Raw genomic sequence first — 21,651 nt, 5'->3', positions numbered from 1 at the left:
CTTTTCTTCACTGTTTACCTCATTTTGCGGAATAAAATGTATATTTTTGTAAACAATGACTTGTTTTGGGCCATTAAAAAAAACTGTCTCCATATGAGGACGTACTTGAAGAGAAAAAGTCACCACTTTGCATTTTACAAATCAAGTAAACAAACACGGGGCTGTTTATCATATAACTAACTTTTAGGTCTGTGGGATGGAAGGACAGGAGCTTTAAATGTTGTGCCTCCATAATTATTCTAGAGTCTTTACAGTGTTCAGCGCCTGCTGTGATTTAGTGCTACATACATAAACTTGAAATGAATGAATCCACCTGTTCACAGGAGATCACAGGAAGATGACACCAAACATCAGAAGATCTTATTGTGCGCCACAGGGTGGTTTCTTGGGGCTAAAAGCACATAATAAACTACAGCAGAAGCTCACATAAAGCAGGAAATAAGCAGGCACCACTTGATCTGCTAATGCACGTTTCCCACTTTTATTGTTGCCTCATTCACTAACAGTTCAATGGCGCAAGATTACCATACACAGAATTAGGATATCTACATGACACATCTATGCTGTACAGCTAATGGATTATAATTATTACAAATACAGTAAACATATTTACATTTTAGTTCAAGCTCCATACAACATAGATATTTACAAAGCATGAAAATGAAACCGGTCTGACAAATAATAAACAGCGTTAATGACGTTTTATTTTTATTTTCTTTTGGTGAACAAATCTGAAAGGGGGCGGGGTTAACTGATATTAATTGTCAGAGGGGGAAGGTGGAAAATATCATGGCTAGTTTTGTTTGAAAGGCATCAACAGAAAAATAAACACACAGAAAAAAGTGATGAGGTGAAGAAAGACACAATAAGTCTGCTGTCGTTTTAGATGTCACCAGCTACTTTGTATAGTCCTATATCTCTGATATTAGAAAAAATTAAAATGAGTTCAAATACACCTTTATTTTGATAGAGCTCAGATGGATGCCTCGCATGACTAATGAGTAGATCTCCTCCAAAAAAATAACAGACTTCTAATTCACTCAAACCGCTTTCTAATAAAGAGGAAGCACTAATGTAACTCACCTCCTCAGTCGAGCTGCAGGGGTTACATGTTAGGTCTGCTTTTCCTTTCCCCCCTCTCTTACATTCAAAGCCTCTCTTAGTTCACACTAGAACAGGCCGCCACACCATCATTTGGTTTAATATGAGTGGAACAACTAAACCGCACAGACTTTATTTGATCAGTTAGTTGAACCTTTTATTAATATGTGCAAAGAGCTGCAAACTAATATTTAAAGATTGCAAACAATAAATACACAATCCAAAATAAAAACACCTCTGCAAATGCAGTGGAAACGTTTGCTCTGGCAGCGCTTCGCATCAACATGTATATGAGGTACATTGCACTTTTCAGACTTGATCTGTGCATAGGTGCATCTTTGATGTGCAGCTCAGAGATCCACAATCCAGCACGTTTCTGTTTCTCTGACCGTCAGGCTGGCTGACCCGAGGTCACGTCAGAGCTTTATTTTTTATCTATATGTAACAGACAGTTGGTACCTCTCCTTCCATCCATTTCATACGACACAGCAGGCAGACTGCTGGTTGGTTGACCAGAGTTTTTCAATACCTTTCTGCATTAACACATCTCGAGAGGCGTAGGTGCCAAAAAGTGAATCCGAAGCCGAATGTAGCAGCTGCAGCACGGCACACAGAGCAAATATTTTCATGGGGTAGTATCAGAAATAAGACCTTTGAATATGTAGTCCCTTTAACTTCTTTCCTTCTATTAAACCATTCATTCATTCTTTTTCCTTAAGTCCTTCTAACCTTTTCACTGTGTTTTCTTTGCGTCTTTACAAGAAGAGTGTAAAGTTAATAGCAGTAAATGTCAAGGCTTTCTGATTCTCAGTGAGATAGAGCGAGCTAGAGGAGCAGAGAGGAATGTGTTAAATGAGGGTTAACTACCACACTGATCCCAGAACAGACTGCATGTACAAATCAAGTTCTCTCCTTAGTTTGTTTTCATCCTCCTAGTCCTCGTCCTCATCTCCTTGTAACCCTGTTTTTTTTCCTTGGGATGAAAAAGCAAAAAGGGGCCCAAATCTACTCCTGCAGGAACAATCGGTCATTGTTTGTTTTTTAAACTGCTGAGATATGAAGCGATCCGCGCTTGTTTGTCTCTAGTTAGTTAGTCTGCAGTTTTTATGTTAACACAAATGCATGAGTATTTTACTGACTCACTAACTGACACTGGCACTTTCGGGGGTTTAGAGGCGGCGTATGTACACAGATTGAGGAGGATCTAAGTATGACGTGGATGACAGTGGAAATCGGGCGTGGCCCTCCTGTCAAAGTTCATTCCCACTTTGAGTTTTTGTTTCAGAGACGGTTCAGCCTGATGCAAATTCACTGCGAGAAGAAAAATACCCTATAAATCTATTAGCAGCTATAGTTTAGGTAGCAGAGCGTAAACTAACACGTCACTTGGAGATGTAAGCTGTCTGATTTGGTTCATTTTTGTTTTTTGTTTGAAACTGAGCAAACCTGGTCTTCTCCTGAGGACTGCTGCAGGTATCATGCGAGCATGTTAATTTAATAAAAAACCAACAACAAAAAAACCCAAAATAGAATGAAACTCATTTCAGGAGACAAATAAAACTGATAGAGGCAGGGGCAGACCCAAGACAGGCTGAGAGATTATATCTCCCGGCTGGCCTGGGAACGCTTTGGTGTTCATATTCATATTAATATTCTTATTCTTCTATGACAAAAAGTACAAGTGTTCATTTAAGGAAATAAACAGAGCAGTAAGAGATATTTTTCAATTTTTTATTTTTTTATTTTTGATTTGCCGCCAATTACATGTTTTTATTTGTAATTTTTGTAGTGCTCCCTACTATGTGAACCCCTCACCTGATGTTTTATGTTTATTAGTTTAGTTTAGATTCTAAACTATCAACCCCAACAATCGAATGATCTCCTTTAATAGCAAGCGCTTGGCAACGGTGGAAAGGAAAAACTCCCTTATAAAAAGGGAGAAACCTTTGACAGAACCAGGCTAAGAAAGGGGCAGCCATCTGTCGTGACTGGTTGGGGGGTGAGAGGCAGAGGAAAAGAAAAAAGAGAGCACATGTTAGCTATATGTTGCTCACATTGCCTAAAATGAACAACGTATGGTTTTCTGGACTGTTCATTTCCTTTCTTGGAGAAATGAACTCCGTTGCGCAAAAAAATGGAGTTGTCGAAAAACCTGATATGCGGATGCTCAATAATCACTCCATCGAAGCGGTCGACAGCCTTTCTAATGCTGGCATTCACAGTCTTCCTGTCCTTATTGATTTTGCCTGGATTTCCATATATCCACACTTGACGCTCGTTGATGGATGAATATGCAATTGTCATTGAGGGGAACTCTGTGTGCAATTGCATTAATTCCTTCTCAATGACAGAAGAAAGTTTATAAGCAGAAAAGAGTCCCAAATCATTGCCCCCAGCATAGATTACCAGTATGTCAGGTGGGCTCTGTGTGGATAGCTCCTTATAAAAACGAGGAAGGACTCCCCACCAGCGCATTCCTCCTTTGCCAAACCACTGGACTTTGGTATTAAGTCCGAAATTTTCTCCGAAAATCTCTTTTGCTTCACCCTCGGCTCGTCTGATGTAACTGGACCCAATGATCCACACATTTGTTTCTCTCTGGTCTTCTGGGCTCTCTTTCTATTTCGGTGTGTTTTCACAGGTGTTGGTATCACTCAAGGCCGTATCGTTTGTTTTCTGACGTGGGAGTCGGATAGTCCTGGACCAGGGACTTTTTTGGATGCTCTGTGTCACTACTGCTTGTTCTGGCCTCTTGTTGTCTTTCAGTGTGTTTTCAGAGGTTTTGGTATCACTCAAGGCCGTATCGTTTGTTTTCTGACCTGGGAGTCGGATAGTCCTGGACCAGGGACTTTTTTGGCTGCTCTGTGTCACTGCTGCTTGTTCTGGCCTCTTGTTGTATTTTGGAGTGTTTTCAGAGGTTTTGGTATCACTCGAGGTCGTAACGTCCATTTTCTCAACTACGTGTTGGATAGTCCTTGACGAAGAACTTTTCTGGATGCTCTGTCTAACTGCTGCTTGTTCTGGCCTCTTGTTGTATTTTGGAGTGTTTTCAGAGGTTTTGGTATCACTCGAGGTCGTAACGTCCATTTTCTCAACTACGTGTTGGATAGTCCTTGACGAAGAACTTTTCTGGATGCTCTGTGTCACTGCTGCTTGTTCTGGCCTCTTGTTGTCTTTTGGTGTGTTTTCAAAGGTTTTGGTATCACTCAAGGTCATATTGTTCATTTTCTCAACTAGGAGTCGGATAGTCCTTGGCGAACAACTTTTTTGGCTGCTCTTTGTCACTGCAGCTTGTTCTGGCCTCTTGTTGTCTTTTGGTGTGTTTTGAGAGTTTTTGGTATCACTCAAGTTCATATCGTTCTTTTTCTGAACTTGGAGTTGGATAGTCCTTGAAGAAGAACTTTTTTGGATGCTCCGAGTCACTGCTGTTTCTTTTTTCTCAGTGTCTATTCTCATCCTCTTTCTCTCTGGAGAGTAGCTCTCAGAGTTGTTTTTGCTGCCTTTGGAAATCTGACTGTATTTTCTTTTCAACACAGTTTTTTCTTCACAGATTCGTCTTTTTTTCCTTGGTGGAGAGCAGCTGTCGTCACTTCTGCAATTCTGTGCAACATAATTCGGGCCTCGCTTCCTCTTGAGTGGAAGCTGGAAATGTGTTTCATCAGAATTTGGCTCTGGATTTTGGTGGTCCATTGTAGTAAAGCCTTTGCCGTGTTTACTCTGAGACATGTCAGAGTGTTGATGAAGTGACTGTCTTAAAGATTCAACTGTTTTAAAATTTTTCTCAGGCGTACCTTTGAATGCTGCAATCTCGAGTGTTACAAGTAAACTGCATGAAAGTTTGGGCTTCTTACCCGGATTTAAGGATTCACAGATCAAAGGCATGTTATGACATCATGATGATGTCATAACATAATGTAACAACAACATTCTTTTTTTCTTCTTTTTTTAAAAATTTGGTTCTATTGTCTATGGGGCTTTGGAGCGTGATGTCACGGCAGGGGGCGTGGCCGCCGGGGCGCCAATTTAGCAGGCCAAACAAAGCTGCAGTCATGGAGAAACTTGCTTATCTCTGTTCGGGAATGGCAGATAGAGCAGGACGCTGAGAGGAGGTCCGCTGCTTGTTTTTTCTGGTAAGTTAAATGTGTTTGTCAGTAACTACCGTCCTTGCTAGGTCCTGAAATCTAGGCAGGTAAGATGAGAAGTGGGCTCTTCGGGGAAACTTGTTATGTAAAGTTGGTTTAGCTAATCCATAGAAGGGAGTCATTGATGCTAGCTAAGAGGATGTAATAAAGGCACGGTAGCAGAGATGAAAAAGGAGTGGTTGTTGAGAAATAAGTGTAGAAAGAGGTGTGCAGGGAAAAAAGCAGGTGTGGGTGTGTGAAATTTGTTGAGTATTTGAGTGCAAAAATGTGTGGTCTCCAGCTAATTTGGAAAGGCTGGTTGCGCGATGTGCACGTTGTGCTCTTTAAAAGTGTTTCCCTGAGCTTTTACTTGCAGCTTGAAATCTAAATAAATGGTAATGGAAAAAAAAGCTGGAAAAAGGAGGAGCCCGGAGCTTCGTCTTTCGCTCGGCCTACCCCGCTGTAGCAGACAGACCGTCAGAGACTCGAACTTGGCCGTTAAACTCTGGGGTCTGAATGCTGGCCTGTTAACGCTGTGCACCACACAGCAGGCCAGTTAACGATATAAAAAAAGGACATTTATCTTCTGTTCTTCAACAATTTTTTTTTTCGTTTTTCTAAATCTATTTAGCTTCTTGTGCAGTATTGTTCCACACAAATTACACATGGAAACCTAGTTATTTTTTTAATTGGCTTTCACAAAATGGGACTGCCAATGTTGGAGGTGGTACCCAGAGCCTTCCTGCTAGCCGGAAACCTGCTGGCAGCGCCACTATGTTCTCAACACACTCTTCAGCTTTGTTGCCTCTTTTCGGCACACCTACCTAGTCCCACTCATCCACTTTATCTGCTCATGGCTTTACCCACACTGACCACTCCTTCGATTAAGGTAAATTCAAGCAGGTCATTATAAAAAAGACACACAGCTTATCATCTTATCCTTGGGCAACACCTAAAACCACTCTGTTCATTTGTTTGCTAGATTAGCCGCTAGCATACACACACTGTGTTAGAGGCTTGTTGCTACCTAGTTAGCGATGCTACACACCTGTTACTGTGTATTTTTCAATGATTCAGCACTCCTTGGATTTTTAGACAGTAATGAGATCATCTGCACACTCCACAGAGGTCCAGAGTTACTGTTAATAGCAAAAATGTAATGCTGTCCTTAGGAGATTTTCACATAAGACTGTGAGTGTGTAATGGATTTAAAAGTGTTAAAATGTTCAGAGCACTCTACAGCCCGGTAACATGGAAAGTTTGAAAAGAGCAGCAGAAGGTATCAGTACTGTAGTGTAACTTGTTCTTTTCATTTCATAATAGTGAAGAGAGTGCAGATTATTATGAACAGCTACATCCACCCGGGGTGAAAGTAGTGTGGGAGACCATCAGGACCCAGCTGGGTTTCGTTAGCCCAGAGGTTTGGAGAAACTTCTTCCTTTTCTTTCATCACAGCTGTCCTGTGCCAGATGTTCTGTTGACCCACTGAAAGAGGCATCTTTGAGAAACATCAGAAAGACTGAAGCTCATGGCAGGAATCAAGGAGGACATTGTGATCTTCACCAGCAGCTCCCTCACAAGGAACTCTTCAGAACTCCACTGCAGGCACGCCCCAGAAGATGGATAAAGCCAGCGTTTCATGAAGACACTGGAACCAATCTATCTTCATAACAGTGAGTTTTGTCAACAGATCATATGCTCTTGAGACATAGTCTGGTGATAACGATTATACACAAATCGTTGGTGCGTTTAAATTATAGCAGCTATGTGGTGTAGCTTATAGCAACATGTACTGTGTGCTCTGGATGTTGTAGGTGAAAGCAGCATAGTTCACTACAAAAAGCTTTCATGATCAACATTTCTGCCACTATAAAGCAAAAATGTATGAGGAATTCATAGATCAAACTTAATGAGTCCCTCAGGTGGGTTCAAACTATCATGCATTTTAATCTCCTTTACAATAAACACACAGTGACATGATTTGAAACTTGAAATTGTTACCAATTAACCAACTTGTTTCATTTGAGTTTATCTGATTAAAAAAATGCTGCTAAGTAAGCTTGTTACAGTATTGGATGTAAATTGTGTATGCTGTTGAAATATCTAACAGACCAAAATATTTTTCAGTGGTGAATGATATTAGGAAAACCCGTAGATCTTATTTTATAACTGCATTATAAGTAGCAGATAATAAGGGATGGCGTTCAGCTGCAGTTAAAGAGGTTAATGTTTAGAGCTGTACCCAAGCTGGCCCCCTGCCTTTGGCCACACAGCTGTGTAAATAAATTTGGCAAGGTGGCTTGGTCTGACTGTAGACTGAGTTTAAATGACAGTTGCACTTTCACTGGGTGAGTGATCTCCATTTCCTGTGCAAATGCAAATTCCTCGCTGACAGTTTGACCAAAAGGCATTTCCAGTGGAAATTGGCCGACATATCCTCAGCATAACCATGTATAATATCCACAAAACTTAAAAAGAGGTTATACACACACAATACGGTAATATTATGTTGAAGCACAGTACGTATCACTCCGCAAGGCGCCTGCCTACGATAGCCGTAATGCTCCGACAATCCATCAAGCGGTGCGGGTTCGTAGCTTAGCAAAGTCGTACTAAAACATTTGACAGATTTTCGAGCGCCATGTACATACAATCGTTCCGAGGTCAGTAAACACAACCAGAATTTATACATAAGGCCCATTGGATTATAAGGGGCACTGTCGATTTTCAGAAAATTCTAAGGATTGATTTTAAGTGTGCCGTATTTTCCAAAAAACACAGTAATAACTAGGGATGGGTACCGGTATCCGGTGCCATGATGGCACCGGTTCTGACATAAACCGTAGTAACCAGACCGAAAAGCAGCGCACATTTCGGTGCTTTTTTTTCCTGAGCTGTGATACACTTTAGATTCTAGCCAATCATCTTACGTTTCCGAGGATAGTAGGCGGGCCCAGGTACGTACGTTCTTTTAGAGCAGAGCTACAGATTAAAAATGCCCAAGGCGAAGCGGTCAAAAGTCTGGCTGTACTTCACAGCAAAAGATGGAAACTCAGCAGCCTGCAACAAGTGCTTTAAGGTGATACTGTGATACTGTCAAAGGAGGTAACACCTCAAATCCGATGAAACACCTGGCGACGCATAGCGTTTTTTTTAAAAAGCCGAAAAATGCGCCGTATTTGATAGCTTGCTGCGAGACCTCACACCGTGCGCATCTACTGCGGGTGTGGTGCCTGTTATCGGTCCTGGAGTTAGCAACATCCCCCAAAATCCCGAAGAGGAGAGTCCTGGCCCCTAGCCCTGCCAGTGTAGCAGAAATGATGACGGATGATGATGGCAGCAGCAGCCGTTCTTCTCTGCGTGAGTAGCTTAATGTTGTTCGTGTATAATTTACGTTGAGTAGGCTAACCACGTTATTACATTAATGCATGTAAGGTGAACTAGCAAACATCATCATAGCTACATGCGGCTGTCTTCTTGTTTGATGGCAGATACTCCCTTCACCCTGGCCAAAAAGGCTAAAATGACCAAAGAAAAAGTGGAAAACAGTTAAACATGAGAGGTTTTTGGACAAAGTTTTTTCCATTGTTTAAGCACTGCTTCCAGCCAAGAGTGATACCATATATGCCCCATAGCTGCAGAAAAGGCTAACATTGTTATCTTTTTACAAAAAAACAGCTGAACATGAGAGGTTTTTGGACCAAGTTTGTGTTCTCCATTCTTTAAGCATCGGTTTAAGCACCGGCACCGTTTCAAAAGTACCGGTTTGGCACCGGTATCGGATAAAACCTAAACGATACCCATCCCTAGTAATAACGACGGCCCGCTAGCATGCGCTACCAAAAATAGTGCTTTGTTGTGTATCTGACGGACGAAAGCCAAACCAGTTCCACACCACTGAAGTTGCAGCATTTTTACAAACCAATTCTGGTTCATCCGTTTCATTCAACGATTTGCTTTCGCCGCCATGCTTTTTCCGACGTGTGCATATGAAAACAAAGGCACTGCGCGTGCGCGTTTTACCCAGATTCTATCGCGATATTTCATTTTTCTATCGTTGCCCAAAATTATACCGGTATTACCGTTAACAGTATGATATGGCCCAGCCCTACTGACAACTACACTTCTGAACAGGTCCAACTTTTGATTTGCACTCAGAATGATTACATCAAAGAGTTTAGTTAAAAACACTAAAATGAAACCTGCAGACTTGCGATTCATGATTCGTATTCATGAGCAACTGGAACGACATTATCATTGAGTTTATTTTTTTCACGTCTAAGCAACACCAAGTCTAGCCCTGATTGGATGATATAAGTGACAACAGACCTGTCGCTGTGTCAGTCTGTGTACATAATCCTCACCTGGGTGTTGCTGTTCAGTGTAAGCAATATCATTTGCATTTTATTCCTCTGATTTATTTCTCTGTGGTTGCGCTCGTCTACAGGGTCCAGAGAGGGACAAAACAGTATCAATGGCCTTGTCAGCAGCAGAACGGTTTGTCTTGAAGTCTCAGCGAGAAGGAGGAGGTACAGCGGGGGGATAGAAGCATCTTTAAAAATGTTGAAAACTTCTGTTTATTGCTCACCCTTTGTTAAACTTGGGAAGTTTAAGCAGTGCATGTGTGGATCTGCACACACATGCAGCATTTTTCTTGCATTCCATGTATGAGCTAGCCTCAGTCAAAACAGTGACGACACATACATGACTGCCTGCTGTTTTGCATTACTGTGTATCTACTGTGATTCATGCATGCTGTACTGTGACTGAGATAATAGTGTATGTGAGACACACTTGACAACAACATTGATCAGGATGTGAAAAAGCTACCAGATACAAGTTGTCAGCAGGTTATGGCTGACTAACCACCCTGCCTTACATCACTCTGGGCTAATACTGTAAAAAGCAATCATTAGTTTGTAATATCAGATCATTTGTTTTGATAAATACATAGTCCAGTATCAGGGTTCATATGAGCTATTTTAGCAGTAATTTTACACCTCCACTATGATAGTATTTAGCTGTTAATCATGTTAGCAAGGAAGCTCGGGTTTGCAATTCATTCTTAATTTAGCCACGCTGCATGAATTTGGATGATACGATTTTTGAAAATGACAGTTTCATTTATCGGGCGTTTATAAAATCGTATTTCTTAGGCTGGCTTTTAAGGAAGGAGAAAAGGTATGTATCAGTTGGCTGGGAAGAAAGATGGAGGTGGAAAGGATGTGCGAGCTATGGGACAAAGTTGCTGAGACTAGGTTAAAAAGAGGTGAGGATCAGTGAGCAGGAGTGTGGCTTTGTGCTGAAAAGAGCACAACAGATTGTCTGGAGAGAAGGTGAAGGAAAGTCAGCTGAAGCAAGACAGTTTGTGGAGTTTGTGTTGGACTGTATGTTATGCTGGGAGCCTGGGGATTAGTGGACTTTGATTCCAAGTCAATACTAGCTAGTGTTTCTCACTGGTTTTGGGGTGGTGGAGTAAAAGGGATTGGTTGGTGGCTGTTTCTAATGTTAGCCTTTTCTTGCTTTTCTTACAGGCAGGGTAAAGACATGGTGATGAATGAGTGTGTGGGCCGTCTGCTGAGGACCAAGAGCTCAGGACAGTCAGACGGGGGCGTCGCAGCAGGAGTCACCGTGCTCGACAATCCTCTGCTGTTCTGAGATGTCACACTCCTGCCTGCACATACAAACCACAGTGAAGTCAAAGTTCCACCTGCACCTCCACCTGTTCTTGCAAAAGCATGAAAACTGACAGAGGTGAGACAGCAGAAAAGTTCTTGTTTATTTCTTTTTTTACTAAGTTAAGGAATTAAGTTAAGAAGAGTGATTAAATAAATTGTTTCTTGCATTTTTGGTTTAATGATTGTGTTTAGGATTATTTCAGAAACATGTTAAGAGGATCTTTGTAAGCCTGTATTTACTTTAAAAGAAGGGAAGCACTTCTTCATTCTACAGAAAAGGTGACACATTACAGATGAGTTCATAAAAAGTGTCACTGTCACTCTTTCAGGGCTCTGTCACTTTTTCTTTTTTACTGGAACAGCATGGTAAAGTAGGCCTAGGCTGCCATCTTGTGGCAGTGTGTTGTTACTACAACATATGAAATTGTGTTTCTATTGGAAATATAATTCAGCACCACCGAGCCGCTCTCTCAGTTACAAACTGAACCTGTTTTTTAGACATATAAATCACTAAGTACAGTGAAGCTTTTGGTTTTGTAAAAGTGTTTCTTATTCTAAATGCATGTTGATTTTTATAAGGGTGAAGAGCAGTTAGCAGTGCATTCATGGACATCTTTAAACTATTAACTGAAGAATCTTTGGTCATGATGGCATGAACTAGAAACGTGAGCTCCAGGTGAGACTGCACAGAAGAACAAGTGTCCTTAAACTGCATCAACTGATGACGTCTTACAATTTTATTCTACTGTGTGTTTTTATCATTGAACGTTTCTGTCTTCAGGTTTCTCTCAGATCAAGATTGAATGTGATGACAAGGGTGATGGATGGTGTGACATGTGCTGCTGGCCCACAGAACCAGGTGAGTATGCTGTCCATGTGCTCTGCAACAATGAGGACATCCAACACTCTCAGTTAAGATTAGTTTTCATGATTGTTGCTTCAAGGCCTGAGATCATGGTGGTGGGCTTGTGATGGACACACTTTTCATGGCTGAAACCTCTCCTGTAGAGGCTAAGCCTAGGCTTGAAGCCACTGGGGTGTTCGTTGGCGACGGTGACGCGATGTCACTGGTATGCATGAAGTTATTAAACTTGATAGAGTCCAATAACTCCAGCCTTACTCATCTTGTCCTTCAGATTCTTTATTTCCAGGATTTAACAGCAGCTCAGTGGTCACAAACTGTTTGCTTCCCCCCGATCAACAACACAGCTGCCGCTAATTACGTGTGTCTACCTTAAATATCTTCACAAACTCAAAATGTGACCTCTAGCACCAAACGCTTGCTGCAGTTCTTGGTGTCAGAGGTGACACACAAGGTATCGGGTTTTCACTGCAATTACTTTTTCATATAGGACCAAGTATGTTTGGATAGCTTTTTGCCCTTGAAAACTGCCGTTTCATATTAGACATTCTTGTCTAATGTTATAAATGTATTGATCTGAAAGGTGTAAGTGTGACAAATATGCAATAAGATACAAAATCAGAAAGGAGGCAAATACTTTTTCACAGCGCTATAGTCTGTAAATGGTCTTCTTTTGGCTATAGTAGATCTTTTACTTGTTCCTTTCTTAATTGTTTGTTTGAAATTGTTTTTTCGATCATATTGAGTATAGACGAATGCAACTGTGAGCTTTAGCGATTAGCCCGTTTCAACAGGACCGTGATCCTGATGTGTGAGACAGCAGGGTGCTGCCACTGGTGTTGTAATGTGTGATTTAGTTCCTCCTAACATTTCAGTTTGCTTCCAGTATCTATCCTCTGTGATTACTGGCTCTTTAGACAGATTTAATAGAAGTGTGTGAGCTATTGGCTCAGTATAAAGTATATAAATAAATAATATAAATAATATAATAATATAAAATTCCCACTTGTTAACATTGAGCTTGTGTGTGTGTGTGTGCGTGCAAGTTCCAGCCACCAAGTTGAATGAACACCATCACCAAATCCAACCTGGGTCAGTGTGTCAGCAAGATTTAAAGAAAACATAAAAATTATATTGTCTCCTCGAACGGATGTTGTGTCACCTCCTCCCTCCATGCACAGGTACATCCCAGCCATCGTGGATCACAGTGGAGGCCTGCCCTGCCATGGTACCTACCTGCTGCACCAGGTACAGGATTGGTGCACATGTTGTTTTCTTATTACTCACACAGTGGTAACTGCTTCCTTTGTATACAGTTGAATCTCTTCTTTTAAAGCGTAATGTTGCTCTAGCTGTGCCCACTGTGATCCTGAGCTCCTGTTATGTTTGCTGCAGGGGATCCAGCGGAGGATCACAGTGACCCTCATCCACGAGAAGGGCAGCGAGCTCCATTGGAAAGATGTTCGTGAGCTGCTTGTAGGTGAGCAGCCTACCTTTAGGGTCTAGTCGTACTATACCTCTCTGTAGTAAACAAAAACCCCAAAGCTCAGAAACAATGTTTTATAGTGTTTGTGTGCTTTTGATAGAAGAAGACAGGACAGAACATCATTAAAGGGATTTGACTTTGTGAGATCACACTGAAAACGCACCACTCGGTTCACTCTGAGATATTTTCAGTCTGGAAAGATGAATCTGTCGGGCTTTAGGCTGCTTCTCACTTTAAGCAGTTCATGCTGTAGCTGTAGCTGATGGACCAAAAAAATTACATTTCATATTTTAGACATTCAGCTGCTGACTCTGAAGCCAACAGGGCTCTTGAGTGTGGATGATTGTGTTGGTACTGGATGCTGTGATCAAACAGCTGTTCTGATCTGTCTTCATTCATGCCTGTCGATATTAAGCCTCCTAAGCTCCAAACCAGTAAAAGCGATCTTTGGAGGCAACACCCTTTGTAGTACTTTTCTGTATTTGTTTGTGATTGTGTGACACTGAACCACAGTGCTATGTATATCCTCTGTAACACTCAGACGTTTCCAGATCAATGTTTTCCCCCTCAGCTGTTTCTCACTATAGAGCAGGGGTAGGCAACTCCAGGCCTCGAGTGCCGGTGTCCTGCAGGTTTTAGATGTGTCCTTGATCCAACACAGCTGATTCAAATGGCTAAATTACCTCCTCAACATGTCTTGAAGTTCTCCAGGGGGCTGGTAATGAACTAATCATTTGATTTAGGTGTGTTGACCCAAGGTGAGATCTAAAACCTGCAGGACACCGGCACTCGAGGCCTGGCGTTGCCTACCCCTGCTATAGAGTCTTACCTCAGTAACAATGAGGCACCAGCAGAGCATATCTGGCTCTCAGTCTGTGGCTGATAGTGCCCCCTGCTGTTAATAACAGGAACAGTGTAACCTTGTATAGAGCTCATAGTGATGGTCTTAAGATTGCTGCTGCAAGGCACTAATTTGTATCCATGTGTGCTGTATATTCTGAGCATATGCAGTTATGTGAGCTCTCAGGTTTTATGTATCAGGACATAATTAAAAAAAATCAGGTCCTTAGTAGGTCTTAATATGAGGTAAATGCAACCTCAGATGAACAACACATAACACATTATACCAGGTCATTATTTATTTAACAAACACTGAGCCGAAATTCAGATGTTTAAAAAACTAAGTACATCCAAGACTATTTCCATAATTAGTTAAGAGGGTCAGTATCAGCCAGGTGCTAATCAAATGCAATAGATCATCAGTAAGTGTAACCACTACTGTCAGTTTGCTGGTGTGGCGTATTCAGGTAAGTGGTAACATACTGAGGAGGAGAGAAGCAGTTGTTGATACCCATGAATGTGGGAAGGCTTTGAAGTCCATCATTTTACAGCAAGAAAGATTATTTGCAAGTTCAAAAAATCAAAGACTGTTTCCAATCTTACCAGGAGTGGACGTCCCAGAAAATTCACCCCACACATCTGAGGCTCTACAGGCCACAGTTAGCATGCTAAATGTTGGAGTTCATGGCAGTGCAATTAGAAAAAGACTCAACATATATGGCCTGTTTGGAAAGGCTTCCAGGAGAAACCATTTTCCCTCTAAATACAACATGGCAGCATGGGTTAGGTTTGCAAAGTTGAAAACCTAAGCCCTAATGCACAGCTTCAACATTGGTAAAAACCAAACACGGCATATCAGCACAAACACCTCATACCAACGGTTTTGCTCGGGTGATGATTATTTGGGCTTTTTTTTGCTGGCAAAGAACCTGCAAAGTGTCCAGGTCACTGAGTGAGCCATGAAGTACTCTAGAGTCAAAGAGATCATCGTTGGGTCTGACTCCAGAGCGCAGCAGCAAAGCAACAACAGAGTGGTGCTGCAGTGGCTCAAAGTTGAGACTTTAACATGATTGAATGTTAAGAAAGCTGTGAATGAATAAATATCTGCAAACTTCAATGAACCGAAGAACCATTGTAAAGACAAATGGGCCAGAAATCCATCCACACTGCTGTGAAACACTAATAAAAAATGATTACCTCAAGTTTGTGCTGCTAAAGTTGGTTCCATCAGCTGCTGCATCACAGGTATAATGATGATGTGGTGTAATAATCTAGATCCAGATCCTTAAACTGCTTTTTCACGTGTCTGTAAATGAATTTCTTATCATTGTCCCGATTGGTGTCGGCTGACACTTGACACTCTGTGGCTCCTGATTTATCTGTTGTCAAGGTCTCACCTCAGTGCGATTCCTCACGTTTTGTCATGATTCAAGGATGAATGTGAACACCGCTTCAGTCACTGTGTTCACTTCCTGATATGTCAGAACTGTGCTCACGTCACTCACTTTTTTTTAACAGCATGACACACTGCTGTAAACAGAGACCCTGTAATGTTAGCACCAAGTAGGACTTCATAAAAAATAATGCTGTCAAGCTAACTTTTCCTCTTTCTGTCTTTTTCAGCACTTTCTATCGCTTTGAGGCAGTGTGGGACAGATCCCTGCACAACTCCCTCCTGCTCAACCGCGTCACTCCCTATGGAGAGAAGATCTACATGACCTTATCTGCGTATCTGGAGGTCAGCCGCTGCTCCGCCGTGTTGTACCTGTTTGTACGTGTTTTTAAGTGTCTTGATGTCATCGTGTCTAACACACACCCTTTATCTCCTCTCTGCAGCTGGACCATTGCATCCAGCCTGCCATTATCACCAAAGACATCTGCATGGTCTTTTACTCCCGAGACGCCAAGTTGTCCCCACCTGTTCTCTCAAGAACCTCTTTGGGACTGGATACTCCAAAACTCCTGACTGGTAAATCTGGGCTGCTGCACTGTGGCCATCTCTGTTTCACAATCAAAGATATCTGCCCTGTTACAAAGTTTCCTTGTTCATAACTTCTGCTTCATTATAGCAACCGAGTGACTGGGATCTACGAGCTGAGCTTGTGTAAGATGTCTGACACTGAAAGCCCAGGTGGGCGGCCATGAAACATGTTTAAAGAACAGCAGCTGTTTTATCATAATTCTGTGGAGAGCTTCATCCTAATGAGGGCTCATGTCCGGAGCAGGGATGCAGAGGAGGAGGAGGAAGGTCTTGGACACATCAGTGGCTTACGTGCGAGGAGAGCCTCGCTGGCTGGAGGCCCAGAGGAGATAGCCTCATCCTAGAGCAGCGGTCCCCAACCCCCGGGCCTCGGACCGGTACCGGTCCGTGAGTCGTTTGGTACCGGGCCGCGAGAGTTGAGGCTCGGGTGAAAAATGTATGGTTTTCAGGGTTTTTATCGGTTTTCAGCGTTATTTTGTTATCGTTTTTATCGTTAACTCGGTTTTCCTGGGTCTTTTCACGTGTGTTCTGAATAAATCTTCTTTTTTTCGGTACCGGTACTGGTTTTATTTTGTTGTATTTATCCGTGACACCTTAAAGGCCGGTCCGTGAAAATATTGTCGGGCATAAACCGGTCCGTGGCGCAAAAAAGGTTGGCGACCGCTGTCCTAGAGCACCAGTGGGAGCTAGAGAAGATGGAGCAGCTGCAGGAGGTGGGGCCTTAAAAGATTTATAAAGAAATGAATCTCTGTTTAATATCGTAGAGGGAAAAAGACTTTTCAACTCAAAGACCAAAGTGCTATTCTAAAAAGTTTTTTTTAGAGTACAGACTTTACATGACTAACCCTCCCCTTTTCTCCCCACCTCACATTCGCCCCCATCCTTCGTCCAGGTGGATGAAAAGACCCGTCACCTTCTGGCGCTGAGAGAGAAGCTGGGAGAGGCGGCTCCCGTGGGAACAGCTCCCACCTCCAAGTCCCTGAGCGAGTCTCTGTCCCCCAGTGTGAGCTCGGGTACTCTGTCCACGTCCACCTCCATCTCCTTGCAGATCTCAAGCACCACCTTTGAAAGCGCCATCACGCCGAGCGAGAGCAGCGGCTACGATTCCGCTGACATGGAGAGCTGGTGGATCGTGAGAAGGAGCTGGCCACCAAGGTGAGAAAAACGTCGGAGGCAGGATAGACGTAAAACTCTCCCAGCAGATCTAAGCTGGCGAGGCGGCGTGGCAGCCTGACGAAGAACTGATCGGGCGGAGCGGTACGCGGGAAAACCACCGCTTCCATCCTTTCTGAAAAGCCTTTGAAAATACAGAAAATACCAAGTGTTAAAACTTATTAATCATTGTGATTCTTGACGGTTTTCTCTTGTAAGTAGACTTGTGGCTTAAGTCTCTTTTCATGCAACTCAAACGTTTAAGTTCCACAGAACTTTTGCCTCCCCGCTTCCCTCCAGCAACCCCGCTGCCAGCTTAGCTTTCCTCCTCTCTATTCCCTCCCCTCAGCTTTTTGTGTTTTTGTTTCGATGACAATGTTTGGGTCTAATTTTGTTCCGCTTGGTTGTCATTCCCAAACTCCCCTAACTAAGTAGCATGTTGTAGTAGTCTACTTGTGTGTGCACGACTCTTTAGAAACTTTCCGTTTGCCAATCATCTGTACAAAAAAAATGTCTCTATCAGTTTTATTTGTCTCCTGAAATGAGTTTCATTCTATTTTGGGTTTTTTTGTTGTTGGTTTTTTATTAAATTAACATGCTCGCATGATACCTGCAGCAGTCCTCAGGAGAAGACCAGGTTTGCTCAGTTTCAAACAAAAAACAAAAATGAACCAAATGAGACAGCTTACATCTCCAAGTGACGTGTTAGTTTACGCTCTGCTACCTAAACTATAGCTGCTAATAGATTTATAGGGTATTTTTCTTCTCGCAGTGAATTTGCATCAGGCTGAACCGTCTCTGAAACAAAAACTCAAAGTGGGAATGAACTTTGACAGGAGGGCCACGCCCGATTTCCACTGTCATCCACGTCATACTTAGATCCTCCTCAATCTGTGTACATACGCCGCCTCTAAACCCCCGAAAGTGCCAGTGTCAGTTAGTGAGTCAGTAAAATACTCATGCATTTGTGTTAACATAAAAACTGCAGACTAACTAGAGACAAACAAGCGCGGATCGCTTCATATCTCAGCAGTTTAAAAAACAAACAATGACCGATTGTTCCTGCAGGAGTAGATTTGGGCCCCTTTTTGCTTTTTCATCCCAAGGAAAAAAAACAGGGTTACAAGGAGATGAGGACGAGGACTAGGAGGATGAAAACAAACTAAGGAGAGAACTTGATTTGTACATGCAGTCTGTTCTGGGATCAGTGTGGTAGTTAACCCTCATTTAACACATTCCTCTCTGCTCCTCTAGCTCGCTCTATCTCACTGAGAATCAGAAAGCCTTGACATTTACTGCTATTAACTTTACACTCTTCTTGTAAAGACGCAAAGAAAACACAGTGAAAAGGTTAGAAGGACTTAAGGAAAAAGAATGAATGAATGGTTTAATAGAAGGAAAGAAGTTAAAGGGACTACATATTCAAAGGTCTTATTTCTGATACTACCCCATGAAAATATTTGCTCTGTGTGCCGTGCTGCAGCTGCTACATTTGGCTTCGGATTCACTTTTTGGCACCTACGCCTCTCGAGATGTGTTAATGCAGAAAGGTATTGAAAAACTCTGGTCAACCAACCAGCAGTCTGCCTGCTGTGTCGTATGAAATGGATGGAAGGAGAGGTACCAACTGTCTGTTACATATAGATAAAAAATAAAGCTCTGACGTGACCTCGGGTCAGCCAGCCTGACGGTCAGAGAAACAGAAACGTGCTGGATTGTGGATCTCTGAGCTGCACATCAAAGATGCACCTATGCACAGATCAAGTCTGAAAAGTGCAATGTACCTCATATACATGTTGATGCGAAGCGCTGCCAGAGCAAACGTTTCCACTGCATTTGCAGAGATGTTTTTATTTTGGATTGTGTATTTATTGTTTGCAATCTTTAAATATTAGTTTGCAGCTCTTTGCACATATTAATAAAAGGTTCAACTAACTGATCAAATAAAGTCTGTGCGGTTTAGTTGTTCCACTCATATTAAACCAAATGATGGTGTGGCGGCCTGTTCTAGTGTGAACTAAGAGAGGCTTTGAATGTAAGAGAGGGGGGAAAGGAAAAGCAGACCTAACATGTAACCCCTGCAGCTCGACTGAGGAGGTGAGTTACATTAGTGCTTCCTCTTTATTAGAAAGCGGTTTGAGTGAATTAGAAGTCTGTTATTTTTTTGGAGGAGATCTACTCATTAGTCATGCGAGGCATCCATCTGAGCTCTATCAAAATAAAGGTGTATTTGAACTCATTTTAATTTTTTCTAATATCAGAGATATAGGACTATACAAAGTAGCTGGTGACATCTAAAACGACAGCAGACTTATTGTGTCTTTCTTCACCTCATCACTTTTTTCTGTGTGTTTATTTTTCTGTTGATGCCTGTGATGGACCGAGTTGAAAAACAGGAGGAGTCCCAGGAATTATTAGAAAAATATAGTTTCCATTTATTTAACCCCCAAAATTATATTTACAAGAGTAATGAATGTTGAGCTCATAAAAGAGGTCAAAGAAACAAAACTGAACTCAGGCAAAGACTGCAAACTTAACAAACCAAATGACTGCTACAAACAAACATAACTGACCTAAAACATGAAATGACATACAAAGGTATATATAATGGCTGATCAGACCATTGTGACACATGAGGGGTAACAAACAAAACACAATCATAAATCACAAACAATGCAGTACAATCTAGTTTGTTAATAAACTAAACACCAAAGAAGAAAATCAAAAACCCCATTAAACCCTAAACTCAAATATTTAATTAAATACAAATACTTTGTTTTTAAAGTAAAGAAAACACACATTCCCCCTTCAGCAGGAAGTGGTGGTGTGGTCCAATTATCTTCCTTTGCATTTAATGGTTTCAAACCCTGGCTACCATCTTTTGTCCAGCAACGACTTTAGAGTGTGGCCACGGGTTTGGCCATCACACACCCCCCCACTTCTGGATCTTCCATCAGGCAGCGAGAGAGGTAATCAGCAGTGGTGTTGTCTTTACCAGGGATATAGTGAACCTTAAACCGGTATGGCTGCATAGCCAGATACCACCTGGTGATTCTCCCATTAGTGTCTTTCATTCTTTCCAGCCACTGCAGGGCTTTGTGGTCAGTTTGAAGGATGAATTCTCTTCCCAGCAAATAATATTTGAAAGAGTCAAGTGCCCATTTAATGGCCAAGGCTTCCTTCTCAACCGTTGCGTAGCGGCTCTCCCTTGGTAGCAGCTTACGGCTGATGTAAGCGACAGGATGTCGATCCTCTGGTGGTCCCTGCAGAAGCACTGCTCCCAAACCCCTTTCAGAAGCATCAGTCTGCAATGTAAAGTCTTTTGTGAAATCTGGTGAGTGCAGAACAGGGTTCTTACTCAGGGACTGGCGAAGGTCTTTGAAAGCTGCAACGGCTTCAGCTGTCCACCGAATCTTATTGGGACATCTTGAGCCAATCCTGTCCGTCAGTGGGGCTGCTCTAGCTGAGAAGTTGGGAATGAATCTGTTGTAGAACGCAGCCATGCCGAGGAAGGATCGCAGCTGTTTCCTGGTTTGTGGAAGAGGACATGATGCAATTGCATTAATTTTGTCAACCTGTGGTTTAATTGTCCCACCTCCAACAGTAAACCCGAGGTACTGGACTTCAGTCCTAGCAAGAGCACACTTTGCTGGATTGATGGTAAGGCCTGCGGAACACAGCCGATCCAGCACGATCCTTAGGTGATCCACATGCTCTTCCCAAGTTCCACTGAAAACAACAACATCATCAAGGTACGCACAGGTGAATGCTGAGAGCCCACAGAGTATCTTATCCATTAGTCTTTGAAATGTTGCTGGGGCCCCATGCAGACCAAATGGCAAGACTGTGAACTCGAACAATCCCCACAGAGTACGGAATGCTGTCAACTCTTGAGACTGTTTAGTGAGAGGTACTTGCCAGTATCCCTTGGAGAGATCAATGGTCGTTAGATATTTTGCCTTCCCCAAACGCTCAATGAGATCGTCAATGCGTGGCATCGGGTAAGAGTCAAATTTTGATATGGAATTGAGGTACCTGAAGTCGATGCAGAAACGTATCGTGCTATCCTTTTTCGGAGCCAACACAACAGGGTTGCACCACTCACTTGTTGAAGGTTGGATGATTCCAAGAGACAGCATGAGGTCCACCTCCTCCTTTAACTCCACCAGGAAGCGTTCCGGTATCCTGTAACTCATACGCTTCACAGCTGCATCAGGTTTTAAAACAATGTCATGCTCCACCAGACTCGTGCGACCTGGGTACTTTTGAAATATGTCTGAATTAATCAGAGGTGTTACCTGAGACTGTTGCTCACTGGTGAGATGGCTCAGGTCCAGGACAGAGACTGTTACTGAAGGCAAGTAGTCATTAACTTCTTCCTCCTCATCCACGCTGTGAATAAGCAAACCCTCCGTTTTATTCTCAGTGCG

General features: G+C 42.4%; 2 protein-coding genes across 8 annotated transcripts; one reads left to right on the top strand and one right to left on the bottom strand.

Moving 5' to 3' along the window:
- Positions 1-2,859: 2,859 nt before the first annotated feature.
- Positions 2,860-6,863, bottom strand: LOC146364224 (uncharacterized). Its single transcript, XM_084916737.1, has 2 exons — positions 6,786-6,863; positions 2,860-3,720 (listed from the first exon to the last, which is right to left on the bottom strand). The coding sequence occupies exons 1-2, from the start codon at positions 6,861-6,863 to the stop codon at positions 3,028-3,030; spliced, it is 771 nt and encodes a 256-aa protein (XP_084772863.1). The 3' UTR covers positions 2,860-3,027.
- On the top strand, positions 5,118-19,079 carry LOC146364223 (kinesin-like protein KIF1B). 7 transcript variants are annotated; one of them, XR_014798907.1, is made up of 12 exons: positions 5,118-5,231; positions 6,678-6,895; positions 9,670-9,751; positions 10,757-10,976; positions 11,682-11,759; positions 12,809-12,854; positions 12,944-13,010; positions 13,158-13,242; positions 15,712-15,826; positions 15,925-16,057; positions 16,158-16,219; positions 16,314-19,079. XR_014798907.1 is itself a non-coding variant. In XM_084917233.1 (11 exons), exons 6-10 carry the CDS (start codon positions 11,735-11,737, stop codon positions 15,804-15,806), a joined length of 318 nt encoding a protein of 105 aa, XP_084773359.1. In that variant the 5' UTR covers positions 5,118-5,231; positions 6,678-6,895; positions 9,670-9,751; positions 10,757-10,976; positions 11,480-11,576; positions 11,682-11,734; the 3' UTR covers positions 15,807-15,826; positions 15,925-19,079. The 7 variants fall into 7 exon arrangements, 4 of the variants coding, with proteins under 4 accessions (XP_084773359.1, XP_084773356.1, XP_084773358.1 ...); XR_014798906.1 differs by having other exon boundaries at positions 16,158-19,079; XR_014798905.1 differs by having other exon boundaries at positions 15,925-16,782; positions 16,962-19,079.
- The last annotated feature ends 2,572 nt before the right edge of the window (positions 19,080-21,651 follow it).

The sequence above is a fragment of the Perissodus microlepis genome, chromosome 20, assembly GCF_051167445.1.
Source record: "Perissodus microlepis isolate ML-2025 ecotype Zambia chromosome 20, ASM5116744v1, whole genome shotgun sequence".
Taxonomy (NCBI): domain Eukaryota; kingdom Metazoa; phylum Chordata; class Actinopteri; order Cichliformes; family Cichlidae; genus Perissodus; species Perissodus microlepis.
This window is presented reverse-complemented; position numbering and strand designations above follow the sequence as displayed.

Bases quoted from the DNA above. Each gene is read 5' to 3' on its own strand.
- LOC146364223 (XM_084917232.1), top strand. The intron at 11,760-12,808 runs GTGAGTATGCTG...TGTGCGTGCAAG, and splicing joins CTGCTGGCCCACAGAACCAG to TTCCAGCCACCAAGTTGAAT. The intron at 13,011-13,157 runs GTACAGGATTGG...TGTTTGCTGCAG, and splicing joins GTACCTACCTGCTGCACCAG to GGGATCCAGCGGAGGATCAC.
- LOC146364224 (XM_084916737.1), bottom strand. From the start codon at position 6,863: ATGAAACGCTGGCTTTATCCATCTTCTGGGGCGTGCCTGCAGTGGAGT. The intron at 3,721-6,785 runs GTGAAGATCACA...ACACCGAAATAG, and splicing joins TCCTTGTGAGGGAGCTGCTG to AAAGAGAGCCCAGAAGACCA.